This window comes from Silene latifolia, chromosome X, assembly GCF_048544455.1.
Source record: "Silene latifolia isolate original U9 population chromosome X, ASM4854445v1, whole genome shotgun sequence".
Classification (NCBI taxonomy): Eukaryota; Viridiplantae; Streptophyta; class Magnoliopsida; order Caryophyllales; family Caryophyllaceae; genus Silene; species Silene latifolia.
In genome coordinates this window covers 51,232,097-51,250,923 of record NC_133537.1, presented here as the reverse complement: position 1 = coordinate 51,250,923, position 18,827 = coordinate 51,232,097, and the positions used below count along the sequence as shown (strand labels likewise).

The 18,827-nt window shown below is 40.5% G+C and overlaps 1 protein-coding gene across 1 annotated transcript; it reads left to right on the top strand.

Annotated features, from left to right (window-relative positions):
• The first annotated feature begins 16,403 nt into the window (after window positions 1-16,403).
• Window positions 16,404-16,832, top strand: LOC141617361 (uncharacterized). The gene has a single exon (XM_074434549.1). It carries the CDS (start codon window positions 16,404-16,406, stop codon window positions 16,830-16,832), a length of 429 nt encoding a protein of 142 aa, XP_074290650.1.
• Window positions 16,833-18,827: the final 1,995 nt, after the last annotated feature.

Genomic DNA, 18,827 nt, shown 5'->3' with positions numbered 1-18,827 from the left:
TGACTTAAGCATTTATCATGCATCATATAGTATAGTTTAGATCGCATTCATTTGTTATATATGTCATATAGAATTGCATTTAGTTAGAGCATGCATTCATTCATACCATATCATTGCATTTGCACTTTAATTTCCATAAAATCAAAAATTCAAAAAACATGTATTTCTTTTTCATTCCTACTCCTACATGTACATTGAGGACAATGTCCAAAATAAAGTGGGGGATGGGAATTTATATTCCAAAAATGCATAAAAATTGAAAAAATTTCGAAAAATCACAAAAATATGTCTTTTAATTTCATTAAAACAAAAACCATAAAAATTGAAAAAATTGAAAAACCAAAAACAAGTTCATTTCCTTTGTATATATTGTCTTGTATATATTGTGTTTGTTTTATCCTTGTTCACATTGATTGACTACGCCACATCCGAGACATGAGGATATTGAAGACCGCATGGTATGATCTTTCCAATTTCCTTTTTCCTCTTTATGTTAATGACTATGTGGCTTTATTTTGATTGATGCGGTAAAAACAATGTGAACTTAGGATTGCATTTAGTTTATATGGCATATTAGTTGGTAGAATCATTTGCATTAGGATGTTTATATGCTAGTTGCATCATGGCATGTAGTTTGCATGTTAGAAAACTTTTGCGAAACCGTCTACTTGGGAAGCTTGACAAGTGTATATAGGCCCTATTAGATGCTTTTTCTTCTTAAGACTTTGCATGTTAGAATACTTGTAAAACACCCTAGGATGTGTCATGCTAGTATCCTTTGACCCATGGATTAAGGCCTAGTCAAGAGTACCTTGTGGTGTGATAACTCCTTGGCTACCGTTTATTCCAAGGTGACCCTTGAAACCATGCAACCATCATTCATCCATGTTCTACCACATTTTTGTCATCAAAGGGAATGGGCACAAAAAGAAATCAATTTGAGTTCAATGAAATGAAAAGTGAAAGAAAGTTTGCAAAAATGCATCAAATGAAAAGAGGAGCAAAAATAGAACTCCTAAGCTTCAAATATAAGCCACCCTCACTACATATAGGGTGAGTTTAAAAATGTTCAAAAGAAATGCAAAGAAAAGTTGAAAAGTTATCAAGTATTGAAATGCCAAAAATCAAAAGAAATGGCAAGAAAGTGTTCTCGAATGTTATATGCCACAAGAAATTGGGGGAAAAACAACAACAAAGCAAACTCCCATAGTGAAACTCAAATATCTATCGATCCCTTAATCCATTGTATCCATTTTTGTGCATGGTAGAGAGGGGACGCCCATTCTTCTTGTCTAGGCAAGAGGGGGAATTCCGCGATCCTCCAGTGTTTCTAACACCATAGGGAGTCAACTCTTGACAAAAGCATTTAACGATTGAGGACAAAGGTACCCTAACTTGACACATTTTGGAGGTGATTTATTGGTATCCTTCTAGGCTTAGTAGTTTGAACAAATTGCATCTATGAAGGATTGTGTACCCTTGAATTGCTTCCCTTGTAGATAATTTCCGCCACTTAGATGAGGAAAGTGGCTATTCTTTTGTAGATGCATCCATTATTTGATTTTGTGTGCTTTAATGATTGGATGTGTCACCATTTTGGCAAGACCCACCTTGCCTTGCAAGAAGGCATCCTACCTCAAGGGTGTCTTGTTGTGAGTTGAAGGGGCGGAGTGAGACCCGCTAATTGTCTCATATCGGCTATAGTATTAGGTTAAGTTTAAATAAAGGTCTAGTTTTAGTCACCTCTTTACTCGGGACGAGTAAAGGTTCGGTTTGGGGATATTTGATGTGCACATTATTTGCGCACATTTAGTCCCCTAATTGAGCCTATTTTGCATACTATTATAGCATTTCATGGCCATTTTATCCGTCAAAACCTTCCTATTTGCTTTTCTATCGCATTTCATATGTTTTGTAGAAAAGGAGATAATAAGGCGGAAATTCCCGTCTTTCGTGCATATTTGGAAGCTTCTTGATGACACTAGATGGACTAGTATGAAGAGGAAGCAAAGGCTAAAGACCAATCTCGCAAGAATAAAATGGAAATGAGCAAAAAGGGGAAGAAAAGAAGAAGAACCACGGCTGAAGAACAATCCGAGCGGATTGTCTCAAATCCGCCCGTCTCCACAAAACAATCCGAGCGTCCTGCTCATTAATCCGCTCGGATTGCCCCACTAGAATCCGTCCGGATTCCCCTGAATCCGCTCGGATTCCACTACCAGATTCCGCCCGTCCCGACCCCAATACGCACGGATTCCTTCACAGCATGATTTCGTCTTCTCCAAGCTTCAAAGAAAGACTCCCTTCCTTCAAGAAATACCGGAGTCTCCCTGCTCAAATCTAAAAAGTGTAATTACTAGTTTAGCCCTTAGTTAACCCTAATTGCATCCACCTAATTTGCACTATAAATACCCCATCTTTGTAATTAATCAGGTGTGTTCTTTTTAGCTAGAAAATCCTTCTTTAGATTAGATTAGGAGTAGATTAGAATAGATTACTCTTTAATCATTCCACAAATTACGCATTAATCTTTTCATAATTATTGTTCAAGTTTATTATTCAAGTTTATTATTGGGTAATTGAAGATTATTGGGTTATTATTGGGAGATTGACAACCTTCCATCAATCAATCAAGTTTCTTCTATTATTCTTGCTTTATTATTTGGATCACCTTAAAGTTGGTATAATTCCTTTACTCTTTAATCTTTATTGTTCATTTCTTCATTCTATTATCATGTTTATACTTGTTGTGATGATTGACACCATTAATGACATGTTTCCCATGATAATGAGTGAGTAGTTTCTTTAGCTAGGATTAGTGGGTAATTAAGGGAAACCAACATGGGATTGATTCATGCTTAACCTAATATGTTCACATGATTAAATTGCTTGCTTGTTGTGATGTCAACTTTATGCACATGTTATGTTTGATGAAATGCTAAGCCTATGAATCCTTGCATTTACAACCATCTCTTATCTACTCAACTTGACTTGTAAGATATAACCCAACTCGAGTCTTGTTAGACCATGCATAGAAGTTGAATAGGAGGAAAGTAAGTCGACTTGTAGGTGTTGTACAATCTAATAGATTCGGCTCCGGGACCCAACTCTTCCTATGAACCGTAAGACATAACCCAACTCGGTTCCTCCACAACACTAATTGCTTGCATATAATCGTAAACATGTTTGTATGATCAAAACCATGAATCCCCTATGAACCCATGACATCCTAGCACTTTTAATCAATTGTTTACATTTCTTAGTTCATTGTTTGCTTTACTTTATCGCTTTCATTAGTCTAGAATACAACTACAAACCCCATCAATTGTGACACTAGCATAAATTGAGATAGATAGACTTAGAACCCAAAGCACACCGTCCCATGGATCGACCTCGACTTACCGCTAACTAGTTGTTTGTTGAGTATTATAAATGTGTTTGATTGGATGAGTGACGACATCGTTCCACATCACTTAGTCAATAGAGTAAGTCTGAGGGTCTAAACCCACTTTAATTTTGTATTTATTTTCTGTTTTATAATTGATCTATTAATTTATGTTATAAGCATGCTCAAACCATTTTCGAAAGTTAAGTTTTAAACTGTTTTGACGGGAACAGCAGAGAAACAACGAGGGGAAGAGTCGCACTGACTGACGCGCCTTCTGAAAAGGTCGCAGCATCTGTTGCGCCTCTTCCAGAGGCTGCCTTCAGTCACTTCTATTCTTCTTCTTCCTCGGTTCTTTGTTGTTTAGTCTGTTGTCCACCTTTCTTCATTTCTTTCCTTTTTATTTCGCTTAAACCTTTCAAATTCAAGCCTTCCAATTTATTTTTATCCATCTTTTCGGCTTAAATCTGTTATAGTCAATATTTGCGGGTTTTCGTCACTTTATTCAGACGCGGATTTTAAAGGTTCGATTTTCTCCTTATCGAATCGTTACAATTCGTCTTTTGTACATACTTTTAATTCGTTTTCCAATACTAATTCTAATCTTCATCTTTTCATTCGAATTATAATCCGAGTTTCAAGCTTTGTATTTTGTAATTCCGACATCGTAATCCTTTGTGATTCTTATAATCCACCTTCATGACTCGTTCTAATTCGTTTTATGACGATCTTTGATGCATACAATCTGCCTAAATCACTTACTTCGAGTCGTATGTTAGTAATCCATCCTAAATTTAAACAACGAACATTAACAAACCGCGAGTCTGACTTTCACAGTCAGAGCCTAGCTCTAGAACAGTCGCAACAAGTGATGCGCCTCTTCCAGAGGACGCATCTGTGCTGCACCTGTTCTGGGTTGGCTTCTGCCTCTGAACTCGTCTCGTTTTGACGTGGGCTTTTTATTAGGATTCTAATCGACTATTGTCCTTATTATCGCACTTAATTCAACATATTCTCATATTTATTTCTTTTTCTTATTTTATTTTGTTTTCTTTTCAAATCCTTTTGAGCGTACTTATAACGTAAATTCAAGTTAATCCATTGTAATTTTTTGTAATTAAATTTCATATCGTTCTTGCATGATTTATTTACTTGGTATTCAGATGTAATTAATCTAAACTAGTATAGGCCCCGTCGAATGCATGCACGGTGTTTATAGAATTTTACCTTTTAGTATTGATATATGATTTATTTACACCATTTCTCCTCTTTATTCTTATGCATTTCGAATCCGTTTGAGTCGGTTTTGTGTATCTTACCTTGTATTTTGTACCCTGATTCCCTACTCTATGATATTATGACCGTCTTGCAGGAAGTGGGGTGGAAATAAAGGAATTGGAGCAAGGGAGACGGTTCGAGAAGCTAAGCATGAAGAGAAGAGGAATGGCTGCCGGCCTACCGGCAGCCGGTCCGCCGGCTGTAACTCCCCTCTTACACTTAGCCAAGGAAAAAGGTGGAAAAGTTATAGCGAACTCCCAGTCGGGCAGGCCATCGGCGGTCGGTCAGCCGGCTGGGAGTACAAGAAGGAGGAAGAAAGAGCCAAAAGTTACAGCGAACTCCGAGCCGGGCAGGCCACCGGCAGCCGGTCAGTCGGCTGGGAGTACAAGAATAAGGAAGAAAGTCAAGAGAAGAGTGAAGAGTCAAAGCGAACTCCCAGTCGGTGGACCACCGGCAGCCGGTCCACCGGCCAAGCACGCCTAATGACTTGGTGTCTCCTTAATTCTTACAGAGAACTCCCAGCCGGGCAGACCACCGGCGGCCGGTCTACCGGCTGGGACTTTCCTTCCGCATTTTGACTTTGCTTGTAATTTCCAACCTAATTTTTGTTTAAACTATAAATACCCCCTCCCTTAATCATTTGTACACACATCCCTAGATCTGAAATTTTTTCCCTAATTAATGCAAACTCTCTTAAGCAAGCTTTAATCTTTCCTTAATCAAACCTTAATTACTTGAGAAATTAGCTTAGAATTAGTTTTTCTCAATTGTTTAAATTTAGTATTGGGCTGTAAATTGAAGATTGGTGAAGATTATTCTTCTTTTTAATCCAAGTTTGCAACTTTGTCTTCAATTTGGTATAATTCTTCTCTTATTATTGTTCATCTTTCAATTGTTTACATTTTAAGTCAAACATGATTTCTTCTACTTGTTTCATGCCAAAGTCTCCATCTTTTGTGTTTGTTATCAGAAGTATGTGTGAGTAGTGCCTTACTATGATAGAGGGGGATCTCTTGTAGAATTGTTGGGGAGGTTTAAGAAATAGGAAGAATGAAACTATTGAGTCTATGCTTGTTGATTTTATCACGCACACAAGGTGTTTGTGAAAATGCTGAGTGAGAATTTGGGCATTTAAACTATCTTTCTACTTGTTGGGTGAGAGCTTGACTAGTAATTAGGAAACACATATTAAAATCAAGGTTGGGTTAATTAAGTGGGGGCTTAATCAATCTTAGTTTAGGGGTTAGCCTCACATCGAGAGATCAAGTCTTTCTCTTGCATATGTTCTTTGGTGTTACCTTTCTATGCTCTTGTCCCCTCTTCCCTACATGAGTGAACCCGATATCCTAGTTCTCTTAATCATCATCTTTTACCATCTTAAACATTTAGTCATTCTTTCTATTGTTTTAGTCTAATTCCGTAGATAGCTTAAACCAACCCACTTCCTAATATCGAACTAAACTAGTACTTTAAGCAAACAATCTTAGAGCCATAATTTCGTCCCATTAGTTCGACCTTTTCAAGCTACATCGTTCATTCATACACTTGCGGAGCTATTAAAAATAAAAAGGACAACAAGTTTTTGGCGCCGTTGTCGGGGACGGCGATATTGGATAGGATTATTTGTTTTCATCTAGGCTTAGTTCTTTTATTTGTTGTTTGTTTTCTCCCCTTGTCCTAGTGTAATCCTTGCATTAGGACTATTTAATCTTTTGTTAAGTGCATGAATATGTACTATATCAGACCTCTTCTCCCACTTGATCGTGAGATCGAGAAAACATTTCGGCATGAAGAAGACAAGCTCTATCGGCAATATGAGGATCTCCACCTCTTGTTAACCCACCAGTCACCCAATCTTCCACAATTGAGCACCCAAATACACCCCTCTCTTCCTCCATTCTATCACCTCTTCACATTCCACACAACTCTCCACCACAAAACTCTCCAATCAACTCACCATAAAATTCTCCAACACATTCACAACACTCCACCCATACCAACGATACCGAATCTCCACGAAACAACATAGTAAACAGCGATATGGCGGACCAACCTATGGGATACTATAATAGGCCGGATCCCAATCGGGCTTGTTCGGCAATTGACTATAAAGCTCTCGCTCCCAACACCTTTGAGCTTCGACACCATGTGATAAATTACATGCAACAAGATGTCTATCATGGGATAAATGTAACACCCCCATATTCTGAGGAGCCTTAACTAGGCCTTCCTTAGCATATAAGGGCGTTACCATCTCGGTTGCCTGAGGTAAGTAATCATCAAAAGTCGATAAAAGAACAATAATAGTTATATTACAAGCATTACAACCAACTTAGCAAAATAAAGATACAACTCGTCAGCTACACACTATCTCTATCAAAACTCGTGAGGATTCATCCCCGCCAGGACTCCAGCTATCAACGACATTAACACCTGCAAGACTGACTGCTCACCATTAGGGATCACGGCAGACACATAAAACAACAGGACAACCACACAAGGTCAGTACTGAGATAAGACATGACGAAACCAACAAGATCTATCAACACAACACAGTATAACCAGTCACACACACAATCACCCCCACTCCAGTCAATCTTTGTCACCGACTATCCACTGGACTAGCCCTGCCAGTGGGGGACCGCAGCCGTACCCACCAAATCCCCACTCAACAAACCGAGCGATAACCCTGTCCCATTAATGTCCACATCCCCTTCCGTGGCGGGTTCCACGGAGGGCGAAACTAGGGCGTGAAGCCACTCCCTCAAGCGACTCCACTCAGCCAAGGACGCACCTCGAGAACCAGAGACAAACAATCACAGACAGCTGCAATACAACAACAACCAACAAACTGTATACACCAACCGACTATCGCATATACGCTGCCACACAAACACAACTAAAACACAACAACCACGACACCACAACCGACACACTAGACCATCCATAGAACTGAGTAGGCGAACCTATTTTTAAGCAACTGCAACCATTCCATGTCCACACACACAATATCCAGCAACCAAGCAACACCTATATATACAACACAGCCGTCTCTCACTACCAAGCAAACCCTAATTGCAAATACAAGGATACGGATGATGATGATGACGACATACCAACAAGAGGAAACCTGGCAAAAGACCGCTACCCGACACAAGCTATGCTCTCCTAAGGCACAAGAACCTTCAAAGGCTTCCATGGAGGTTATATGTGAAGGGAAGGGAAGGAGGCGACCTAAGGATCTGAAGAAATGAGGCGGAAATGATTTGCGGATGTAACAAAACACGATTATAAACCCTCGCTGAAAACCCGTTACTTGATCGAGTGGCCCATCTACTCGACCGAGTGGCCCCTACTCGATCGAGTATCTAACCTACTCGATCGAGTAGCCTCAACCCTATCGAGTACCACCCCTAACTCAAAACACAGGATAACATTGGTACGCACTTCTAAGGACTATTACCACTCCCAAGGTCAGTCAACGCTGGTCAACGGGTCTCTAAATGGGCGGGTATTACAGTCGTCCCCCCTTAAAAAGAACTTCGTCCCCGAAGTTCAACTCACCCAACCAAAGCACCTGATACGGAAACAAAAAGACATCACCACTCTTTCGACATAGGTCACTACTCCCCGGAAATACCATCCCCCATGTCATCATCATCAACTGTCTAACGCTCCATATAGATCGACCACTACAAGCTACCAATCGAAATACAAACCTCACAACACGAACCGACACAACCAACAATTACCCAACACATTACGAGATTACCCTTTCACTAGCAACAACCATCAACACGAAACATGTCTCATATCAACACGCAGCATGACTATACCACCATGTTACTCAACAACGCGATTCTATTACAACACATGACATCACAACTATATCTTTATGATCGTCTTTTAAAACATACTATCAACTTTTACTTCGACACACGAATTACTCAACTAACCTTTGCAAACAATTACAACTTCATACAAGAAATGTAACCAAGGTAATATAAAACCTTATAAACAAACAACAAAATAATTGCAATATCGGCCTTTTTATTTTGCGACATTACTCTTCCCCTCTAAAAGGAACTTCGTCCCCGAAGTTCACCACCAAATCACTACACATGTGATGTACTACTTACGTCTTGACACATATATCTAACCCATATCATTCATTATTGACATTACTTATTAATTAGACAACCACTAAACCATAAAAACGTATGCAACCATATTCGAATAACTAGCCACCGTCAAGAATGCATGTATATATCATTTGTATTTGTATATGGAAGGACACATCTCCGGTGAAATATAATTAGTAGACATTACGAATGTAAAATGAATGCAATAAGAAACAATTACTACTCCACTATTTGTTATGAATCTGCATCTAAAATCCAAACACGACTTCCAACATATGAAATTAACGGTTCAAACATGTTACTAATCATCAATAACCATGTTAAACACCAAACATGTAATTATGCAACCATTAAACGATTTTAATTTTACAAAAAGTTCCTGTAACAGTGCTACTCGATCGAGTATATAAGGTACTCTCGAGTGCCCGCTACTCGATCGAGTGTCTTGGCTACTCGATCGAGTAGCCCTGAGATTAGAATACCCCATTCCTGTTACACCTGAAGCTACTCGACCGAGGGTGGGGCACTCTGTCGAGTAACCATAGGTCAAAACCTTAGAAATCCCTGTCATAACACCATATATATATATAAAACATCACATACACGCGAGTCGGGATGATAACCCGACCCCCAAAATCCTGTAAACAAGTTCAAACTAAGCAAATCCGGCCTTATGGTCATCCATACAAACCAAAATAAAAGTTCCAAGTAAGAACGACTACCATCATCCTACATCATCAACCACAAACAAAAGAAAGAAAAAGGAGTATCACTCCTGCTGCTGCTTCTGCTCACCCATCATCTCATCTCCACCACCATCTCCTCCCGAGGTGCCTGCTCCCGATGACCTAATACCCGCATCAACCCCTGCCCCAGCTCCAGGACTCACATACCATGGGGTCAAGCCACTAAAAGCAAAGGACTGATGTGTCCCCCAAGCTGTCTGGTCCACCCCGTAAGAGTGGACAACCCCACTATAGTCCCCAACTCCGCTCCACCACACTGGATGTGGTCCCTCTGTCCCAATCCCCTGAGCATATGTCATCTCATGCATGTTCCGGAGTGTCAAAGTGGATGACACTCTCTCTGCCAAGTAGCTCGAACGCGTCTCTGGGGTGTCGAGGTAGGGGTAACAAGGAAAAGGGTGCTGCTGCGGTGGTGGTGCTGGTCGTGGTCTGGTCTCACCTGTCCTCTCCCTCACACGACGAGGTCCTCTCCCCAACCTGGGTCTCTCCTCCACCGCTGCAACGTTCTCCCCCTTCTTCGGCTCGGGCATCACCTGAAGGATTGTGTCATCAATAAGGTATGTCTGCAACTGCCGAGGTACGTCATCATCCTCCTCCTCCTCATCGGAGTCAACAGCTACCACCACCGGGTCTAACGGCTCTGTCGGTGGGAGGTGCTCAGGAGCCGGGATCCTCATCCAGCTCATACCCCACACTCTCCAAGCTAGGCTACCGTCAGCTAAAGTTCTCAACCATTTCAGGTCGAGGTAGTAGTCTCTGTCCATGCTAGGCATCGGCGTAGATAGAGGCACGTACTCAGAAGAAGCCTCAAAGGAGGCTAGCTTTTCAGCTAGCCGAGTGGCTATAGCACCACAACTCAGGTATCGGGTGGTATAAGTAGCCATCAAGGCAAGGCTAGCACACACCATGGCAGGAGCATTGAAGACCACCCTCTCGGTCCGCTTTGGGTTCAGATAACACATCAAAAGCAACAGTTCATGATTGTTCAACTTACTCATATCCGGCCTCTCATAAAGAAGGTTCGAAATAGAACGAAGAAAGATCCTCAAAGTAATATGTTGAACGTCATTAATCAACATGTTGCTGGAGGTGGGAGCCGACTTTTCGGAAAGACAAGGCATAAGGCGGCAAATACCACACTCAGATGTAATCTCACTGATGGAATCCTTGGGAGGCTTGGTCAACCAAGGTGAGAAGGAAAAAGGTCCATGGTCAACACGAAACTCGTGTTCATAAGACGGAACTCAACAGTTTGTGCAGCTGGCTCGTAATTAAACGAGCTCATAAACTCCAAAATCAGAAAAGGGTAGGAATGCTTCCTCAACCGATACAACCCCATAAACCCCAAAGTCTCAAAGATGTGACGGACATCCGTCTCAATTCCCAAGTCATCAAGAAGTGTGGTATCCACACAACGGGTGGGTCTCATTTTGCGTTTTTGCAACACCATAAATCTCTCTCTCTGTTTAAAGTCCACAAACACCATCGAAGGGTATTCCGGTACAGCGGGTACCACGGGTCCACTACCTTCCCCAACTTCGGGCTGTGAAGCCCTCTCCCTCTTACTCTGAAGGGTCCCTATGTTTAGTCTCGGCATCTGTTTCAGCATACGGTTTAAACAAACATGCATAGGCACTTAAAACATAGAATTTAGACAACTGAACATTGAATACTCATCTAGGTACACACCTTCACCAACAAATTCCCAATTGATACATAAATTCAGTTTATAGCATTCAGACTACCTCTATGACTGTGAAAGGTTTAACATGATAAACATAATCTACTCGACCAATTCGGATATCATGGCATGGCTCAAATGCTACCCCATATAAATACTTGATAGCATGTGAAATATTCATATATGTTCATAGAAAGGCAACTTAAAACATGTCATCATCAACCTTCAACATTAGAAGCAAACAACTCAATTAGACTAGTCAGACGGTCTCTACAGCTGTAACGGTTTTGACACATTCATCAAGAATTAACATCACCACTACTAAATTAAAAGTTTAACTCTTGCATATACATTCATATCCAACACAAAACCTTAATCATAGAAAACGAATTTCAATTTGGGGCACTTTTAAGACAGAGTTTTAAGGTGAAAATTACCAAAATCCAACTTCTAACATAACATATGTAACATATGGTACTCAATTTCATCATCCAACATGTAGAAAATAACCAAAAATCAATTTTGATTTTGCAAACCCTAGTAAAGTTCGCCCCCAATTTTGCAATTTCTACATTATTTTTAGCACAATTAAAATCAATAATCAGGAAAGGGAAGCATATGAATCACATTACAACAATTATAAGCAATTTTTGTTCATATGAATCGAAATTTTCGGACTATTCTATCATTCTAAATAGGTTCAAAGTGATAAAACATGTAAATAGGGAATAAATTCATACCTTGATTAGAGAGAAAGACAAAGGATGCAATTAAACAAAGAAAACAACCCAAATTAATCATCACCACCACAAGATTATGAGAGTTTTTGAGGGATTTAGGACGTTAGGGTTCGAATAAAGAAGAAAGAATGAGAAGAATGAGGAAAAACAAGGGTTTTATGAAACCCGTAAGAGCCTCTGTACTGTAGCCTACTCGATCGAGTGCCCTCTACTCGATCGAGTATGTGCTATTTCGTCGAGTATCTGCAGAAAATTTCTACATTCCGACGTCATAGCTTCATAACTAGATCGAGTGAGTCTTCTCGGTCTAGTAAGCACTCGCACTCGGTCAAGTAGGGTTGAGTACTCGGTCAGAAATACGAAATTAATTGAAGATTCCTGCAAAAACAATATCGCGTGTCGATTCCAAACTAAGTTCGGAATTCATCACTGGTTATCGTACTCACTTCTATATCACCATTATTATTCAAACATATCTTACCGTCTCATCAGACAAGGTTCATATCATATTAAGCTACAACAAATTCACACTACATGGTTTACCTGCTACTGAGTCATTCATATAGACAATTATGTCATTGTAATATATCTAAACTCGTCTTACCACATGGCTATCAGCTTATCCTCACATTAATGAAAACATTTAATTAACGATAAATCCCCACATGTCATCCAAGTGTATTACTATCATGTTCCAGTTCAACATAAACAGGCCATTCTACATAAATTAATCACCACGTAAGCGAAAACTTTCAGCCATTAAACATTGCACAAATGCATCACTATTGGCTATTTCTCACATCATAACTCAACATTTCTTTAACTATCATCATTATAGCTATGGTAGGACTTATAAACTTATATGGGATCACCATTTCTAACAACCTTAAGCAAACACCAACATGATCACTTTCATATTACAGCATACACTTTCACACTTTTCACGCATTTCTATTAAATAAGGCCTTTTACGTTTTTTCATAATCATCGCATAAGCCCACTAATTCTACCAAAACTTCACCATACACAATCCAAAAACAACTATCATGCCCATACCAACTTTAACAAAGACTCAACCACGGATAATTCCGACGCAATCAACATACACATTGAATACATACACACGGACTCCACATTCCCATACCCAGTGACTGGCTTAAGTACAATGGGGCCAAGGTTTTGAAATGAGGGCGCCTACTCACCCAAAACCTAGCATCAGCTGGGGCTCCCATCACACATACACCAGGTTCATTTTATAAGACTCACTACGTTCATTATGTTCATTGGTTACAGGTTCCAAAATCGTCGCTCTGATACCACTTTGTAACACCCCCATATTCTGAGGAGCCTTAACTAGGGCTTCCTTAGCATATAAGGGCATTACCATCTCGGTTGCCCGAGGTAAGTAATCATCAAAAGTCGATAAAAGAACAATTATAGTTATATTACAAGCATTACAACCAACTTAGCAAAATAAAGATACAACTCGTCAGCTACACACTATGTCTATCAAAACTCGTGAGGACTCATCCCCGCTAGGACTCCAGCTATCAACGACATCAACACCTGCAAGACTGACTGCTCACCATTAGGGATCACGGCAGACACATAAAACAACAGGACAACCACACAAGGTCAGTACTGAGATAAGACATGACGAAACCAACAAGATCTATCAACACAACACAGTATAACCAGTCACACACACACAATCACCCCCACTACAGTCAATCTTCACCACCGACTGTCCACTGGACCAGCCCTGCCAGTGGGGGACCGCAACTGTACCCACTAAATCCCCGCTCATCAAACCGAGCGATAACCCTGTCCCATTAATGTGCACATCCCCTCCCGTGGCGGGTTCCACGGAGGGTGAAACTAGGGCGTGAAGCCACTCCCGCAAGCGACTCCAATCAGCCGAGGACGCACCTCGAGAACCAGAGACAAACAATCATAGACAGCTGCAATACAACAACAACCAACAAACTATATACACCAACCGACTATCGTATATACGCTGCCACACAAACACAACAAAAACACAACAACCACAACACAACAACCGACACACTAGACCATCCACAGAACTGAGTAGGCGAACCTACCTTTAAGAAACTGCAACCATTCCATGTTCACACACGCAATATCCAGCAACCAAGCAACACCTATATATACAACACAACCATCTATCACTACCAAGCAAACCCTAACTGCAAAGACAAGGATACGGATGATGATGACGACATACCTACAAGAGGAAACCTGGCAAAAGACCGCTACCCGACTCAAGCTATGCTCTCCTAAGGCACAAGAACCTTCAAAGGCTTCCATGGAGGTTATATGGTGAAGGGAAGGGAAGGAGGCGACCTAAGGATCTGAAGAAATGAGGCGGAAATGATTTGCGGATGTAACAAAACACGGTTATAAACCCTCGCTGAAAACCCGTTACTCGATCGAGTGGCACACCTACTCGATCACGTGGCCCCTACTCGATCGAGTATCTAAGCTACTCGATCGAGTAGCCTTAACTCTATTGAGTACCACCCCTAACTCAAACCACAGGATAACTTTGGTACGCACTTCTAAGGACTATTACCGCTCCCAAGGTCAGCCAACGCTGGTCAACGGGTCTCTAAAAGGGCGGGTATTACAATAAAAAGTGAGGATTTTACCATCAACATCTCACAACATTCAAGGAGAAAGCGGGTTCTATCAAGCACAATGGGATAACCGAAGAGCAAATACTCCTAATGCTTTTCCCTATCACCTTGAAAGACAATGCTAAGAAGTGGTTGAACTCTCATGAGCCGGGTACATTTACCACTTGGGAGGCTTTGTCCAAAGATTTGCCATGAGATTAATACCTTCAAACAAAGACCTCCTGAAAACTCAAAGTGAAGCTTGGGAACGTTTTAGAGATCTCCTCTCATCTTGTCCACACCATGGTATCCCAAAATGGATGACAACCCAAACCTTTTTCCAAACTCTTGAACAAATGTTTCGGGACATGATCGTAGCGGCATCCAGTGGTAATTTTGACAACATGAACAATGCTCAAATCACGGAAATGATCCAAAACATTTCCGAGATGGAGAGTAGTTATTCTAGGGATATGGACCACAAGAGTGAAGGGCCTTCTAAAATAGATGTGGAATACAAGGCTAAATTGGATGACTTGACCAAGAAATTTGAAGAGTTTAAAATGGAAAAGAAACATAGGGACTTAAAGCATGTCCAAGAGGTCGGACCTTGTCATTCCAAGGTCTACTATGTCCAAGAACCAAGGTCTCCTCCTAGACACTATCCTCCCCAAATGAATTATAAATATTGTGGCTATGTGAGGCATACAATCGAATATTGCTCATCTATTCCACAAGATGACCACCAAGAATGCTTTGCTCTTCAAGGGCAAGGTGCACCGAGGGTCTCTTACCAATGCCATGAGACCTTCTACCGTGCCTTCCCCAACCAAGATCCCAAGCTTTCTTATGTGAGGAAACCATTGGATTCCAAGTACCAACAACCACAACACATGCCTCCACCAAAGCCCGGTCATTTTAGACAATACAATCAAAACCAAGGCCAAGGCTCCAACTACCAGGGTCAAAGACAACATGACAACCCCAATTAAATTCCACCTCATCAAAGAGGCAATTACCGCAACCAACAAGAAAACCCTCTGTATCAATAAGATTGGTACAAACAAAAATAAAACCCTCCATCTCAACAACCTTCCAACCAACAACAAGGGTATCAACAACAACAAAACTCTTACCCACCTCCACAAAATCAACAACAATACATTGAACCACCAAACCCCAACTCCTCTCTTGAGAAATTGTTAAGAGAAATGGATGCAAAGGCCGAGAGAAGAGAGGCTCAAGTGGACCAACAATTCAAAAGCCTGGAGACCGAGCTCTCAAATGTCCAAGAACATCAAAGGACATTTGACTCATACATGGCCAACCAAAGCCCCTCTTCCTCAAAAAGAGCTCCACATTCATTACCCCCTCAAGGTTCTCATCCTAGGGATGGACCACCACCACACCAACAAGCTCATGTTGTAACCTTGAGGAGCGCCAAAGATTTAGAGGATCCTTACAGGGATTATGAACCAAATAGAAAGAGAGATGTGATGAAAGATGGCGAGGAAAGTCCACCTCTCTCACCCACAAGTAGAATTGACAACACTAAGAAGGGGAAGGTGTGTGAATATCTTGAAGATGATGAAAACTTTGTTTTGGAGGAAATTGTGGTTGAAAGAGACCAAGAAAGAGTGGTTGAAAGAGACCAAGGGAAAAGAAAGGAATCAAATGAAGCAGTTAACACTAAGCAAGCCTCAACTTCCGAAAAGGCCAACAACCCTCCCATACCATTTCTAATAGAAGTAGGTTAATGAATGAAGAGAAGAAATTATCATAATTCTTGGAGATGTTGAAGAAACTTGAAGTTTCATTACCTTTCACCGAGGTAGTGACACAAATGTCGCTCTACACCAAATTCTTAAGGGATGTTTTGACAAAGAAGAGGAGCATTGGAGGAGGTGGTTTAGTGGCTCTTAGGGGGCAATGTAGTGCGGTCTTACTTAATCCAATGCCAGAAAAACTACAAGATCCGGGTAGTTTTTCTATCCCATGCATGGTGGGTAATGTGAGTTTCAAGAAGGCACTTTGTGATCTTGGTGCTAGTGTTAGCATACTTCCGCGCCCTATTGCAATGAAGGTTGGTTTGTATGATATGATACCTACTTCTATGACCTTGCAACTAGCCGATAGGTCGGTACAAAGACCAATGGGTTTCATTGAAGATGTTCCGGTTAAAGTAGGCAATTTCTATATTCCGGCGGACTTTATGGTGTAAGACATCCCGGAAGAACAACAAACTCCTATTATCCTTGGGAGGCCCTTCTTGGCAACCGGGGATGTCAACATTAGTGTTAAGGAAGGGAAGCTCACTTTCAAAGTGGGAGGAAATGTGGTTGAATTTTCTTTGACCGGGGCAATGTCACAACCAATGTGTGAGATTGTCTATTCGGTAGACATATTAAAAGAAGCAATCGAAGATGCGAAGGACAAATGCTCGGGGGGAGCATTTGGAAGAAAATTATGAGGCTTTACCATCAATTCTTGATGAAGATTAGGGTAAGAACCCTCCTGATGGTACGTGTCGTTGTACACCCTCAAACACATTTATACCCAACTACTACCATAGAAAGCAAGTCGGGGAAGATTCACGGGACGGGGATACTCAAATTGTTCAATCTAATCGTAGTTGCACTTAGGGTGTCACAATTGATTTAGGTTTGAAGATTCTAAACTAATAAAAGCAATGAAAATTAAAACGAGCAATAAAACAAATAAACATGTAAACAAATAATAAAGGATACTAGGATGTCAAGGTTTCATAGGGGATTCATGGGGGTAATCGTACAAACATGTTTCCATAGTTGCAAGCAATTAATGTTGTAGAGGAACTGAGTTAGTTTATGTCTTACGGTTTATAGGGAGATTTGGGTCCCAGAGCCGAGTAGTCTAGACTGTACAACACCTACAAGTCGACCTACTTTCTTCCTGTTCACTTCTATGCATGGTCTAACAAGACTCAAGTTGGTTGAATAGATAAGAGATGGGTAAAAAATGCAAGGTTTCATAGTTTAGCATTTCATCAAACATAACATGTACATAGGTTGACATTACAACAACCAAGCAATCATAAAATAACATATTAGATTAAGTATGGATCTACCCCCATGTTATAACTCCCCTAATCCCCCACTAATCCTAGCTAACAGACTACTCACTACTCATCATGATTATTATGCTAGCAATGGTGTCAAACATCACAACACAAGTGAACATGATGATTAAGCAAGATAATAAACAAGATATTAACAAGTAAATAAAAAGGGATTAAGATTGTTACCAACTTGGAGAGTAAAAACATAAATAAAGAAGAATCCTTGAATAAATATGAAGACTTATCACCTAATCTTAAAATAGATACCCAAGAGACGATCCAAATGTAAACAACTTGAATTGAACAAAGGAAATGAAAGAACAATTGAAGAAACCCTTTGATTAATGGTGGAGAGATGTCAATTCCCCAATACAAACCCAAAAATTCTTCAAGTACCAAGCTAAATCTAAGATTACATGAGAAATTATTGAAGAAAGATTAATGTGTAATTTGTGGAAAGCTTAATTTAATCTAAGGAAGCTTGATTTAATCTAAGAAAACTTGGTGTCTTGATTATTAAAAATGGAATACATATAGTGGTACATCATTAGCTTAAGCAAGGGTAGATTAGTAAATAACAATGCTTAAGTGTTGAATAGAGCTTTGCACGTCCCGAGGGACATGCGCAGATCATATAGCAACTCCCAAGGAAATCCGCGCGTCCTGGCCTGAAGCATGCTTGGTCCTGTAAGGGAATCCGCTCGTCCCAGGTGAAATATGCGCATCATGACCCTCAACCCGAGCGGGTTGAGATTGACCCGAGCGGGTTGAAAGACAACTCGAGCGGGTTGTTCTTGACCCGAGCGGGTTGAGCTGCCGTTTCTCTTTTTCTATCTTTTAAGCCTATGATCCTTCTATATACTCTTTATTCTATATCCTTGGTCATCATTCTTTCCCCCTCTTCATACTAGTCCATCCTAGATCGTCAACAAACTTCCGAATATGCATGAGAGACGGGGATTCCGCCTCATTATCATCTTTTCTACAAGACATATAAAATACAACAGGAAAGCAAAATAGGAAGGAATTGACGGATAAAATGGCCATGAAATGCTATATTAGTATGCAAAATAGGTTCAATTAGGGGACTAAATATGCGTAATTAAGAGTCACATCAAA

Excerpts from the sequence above, each read along its gene's own strand:
- LOC141617361 (XM_074434549.1), top strand. The coding sequence starts at position 16,404 with ATGTTGAAGAAACTTGAAGTTTCATTACCTTTCACCGAGGTAGTGACA.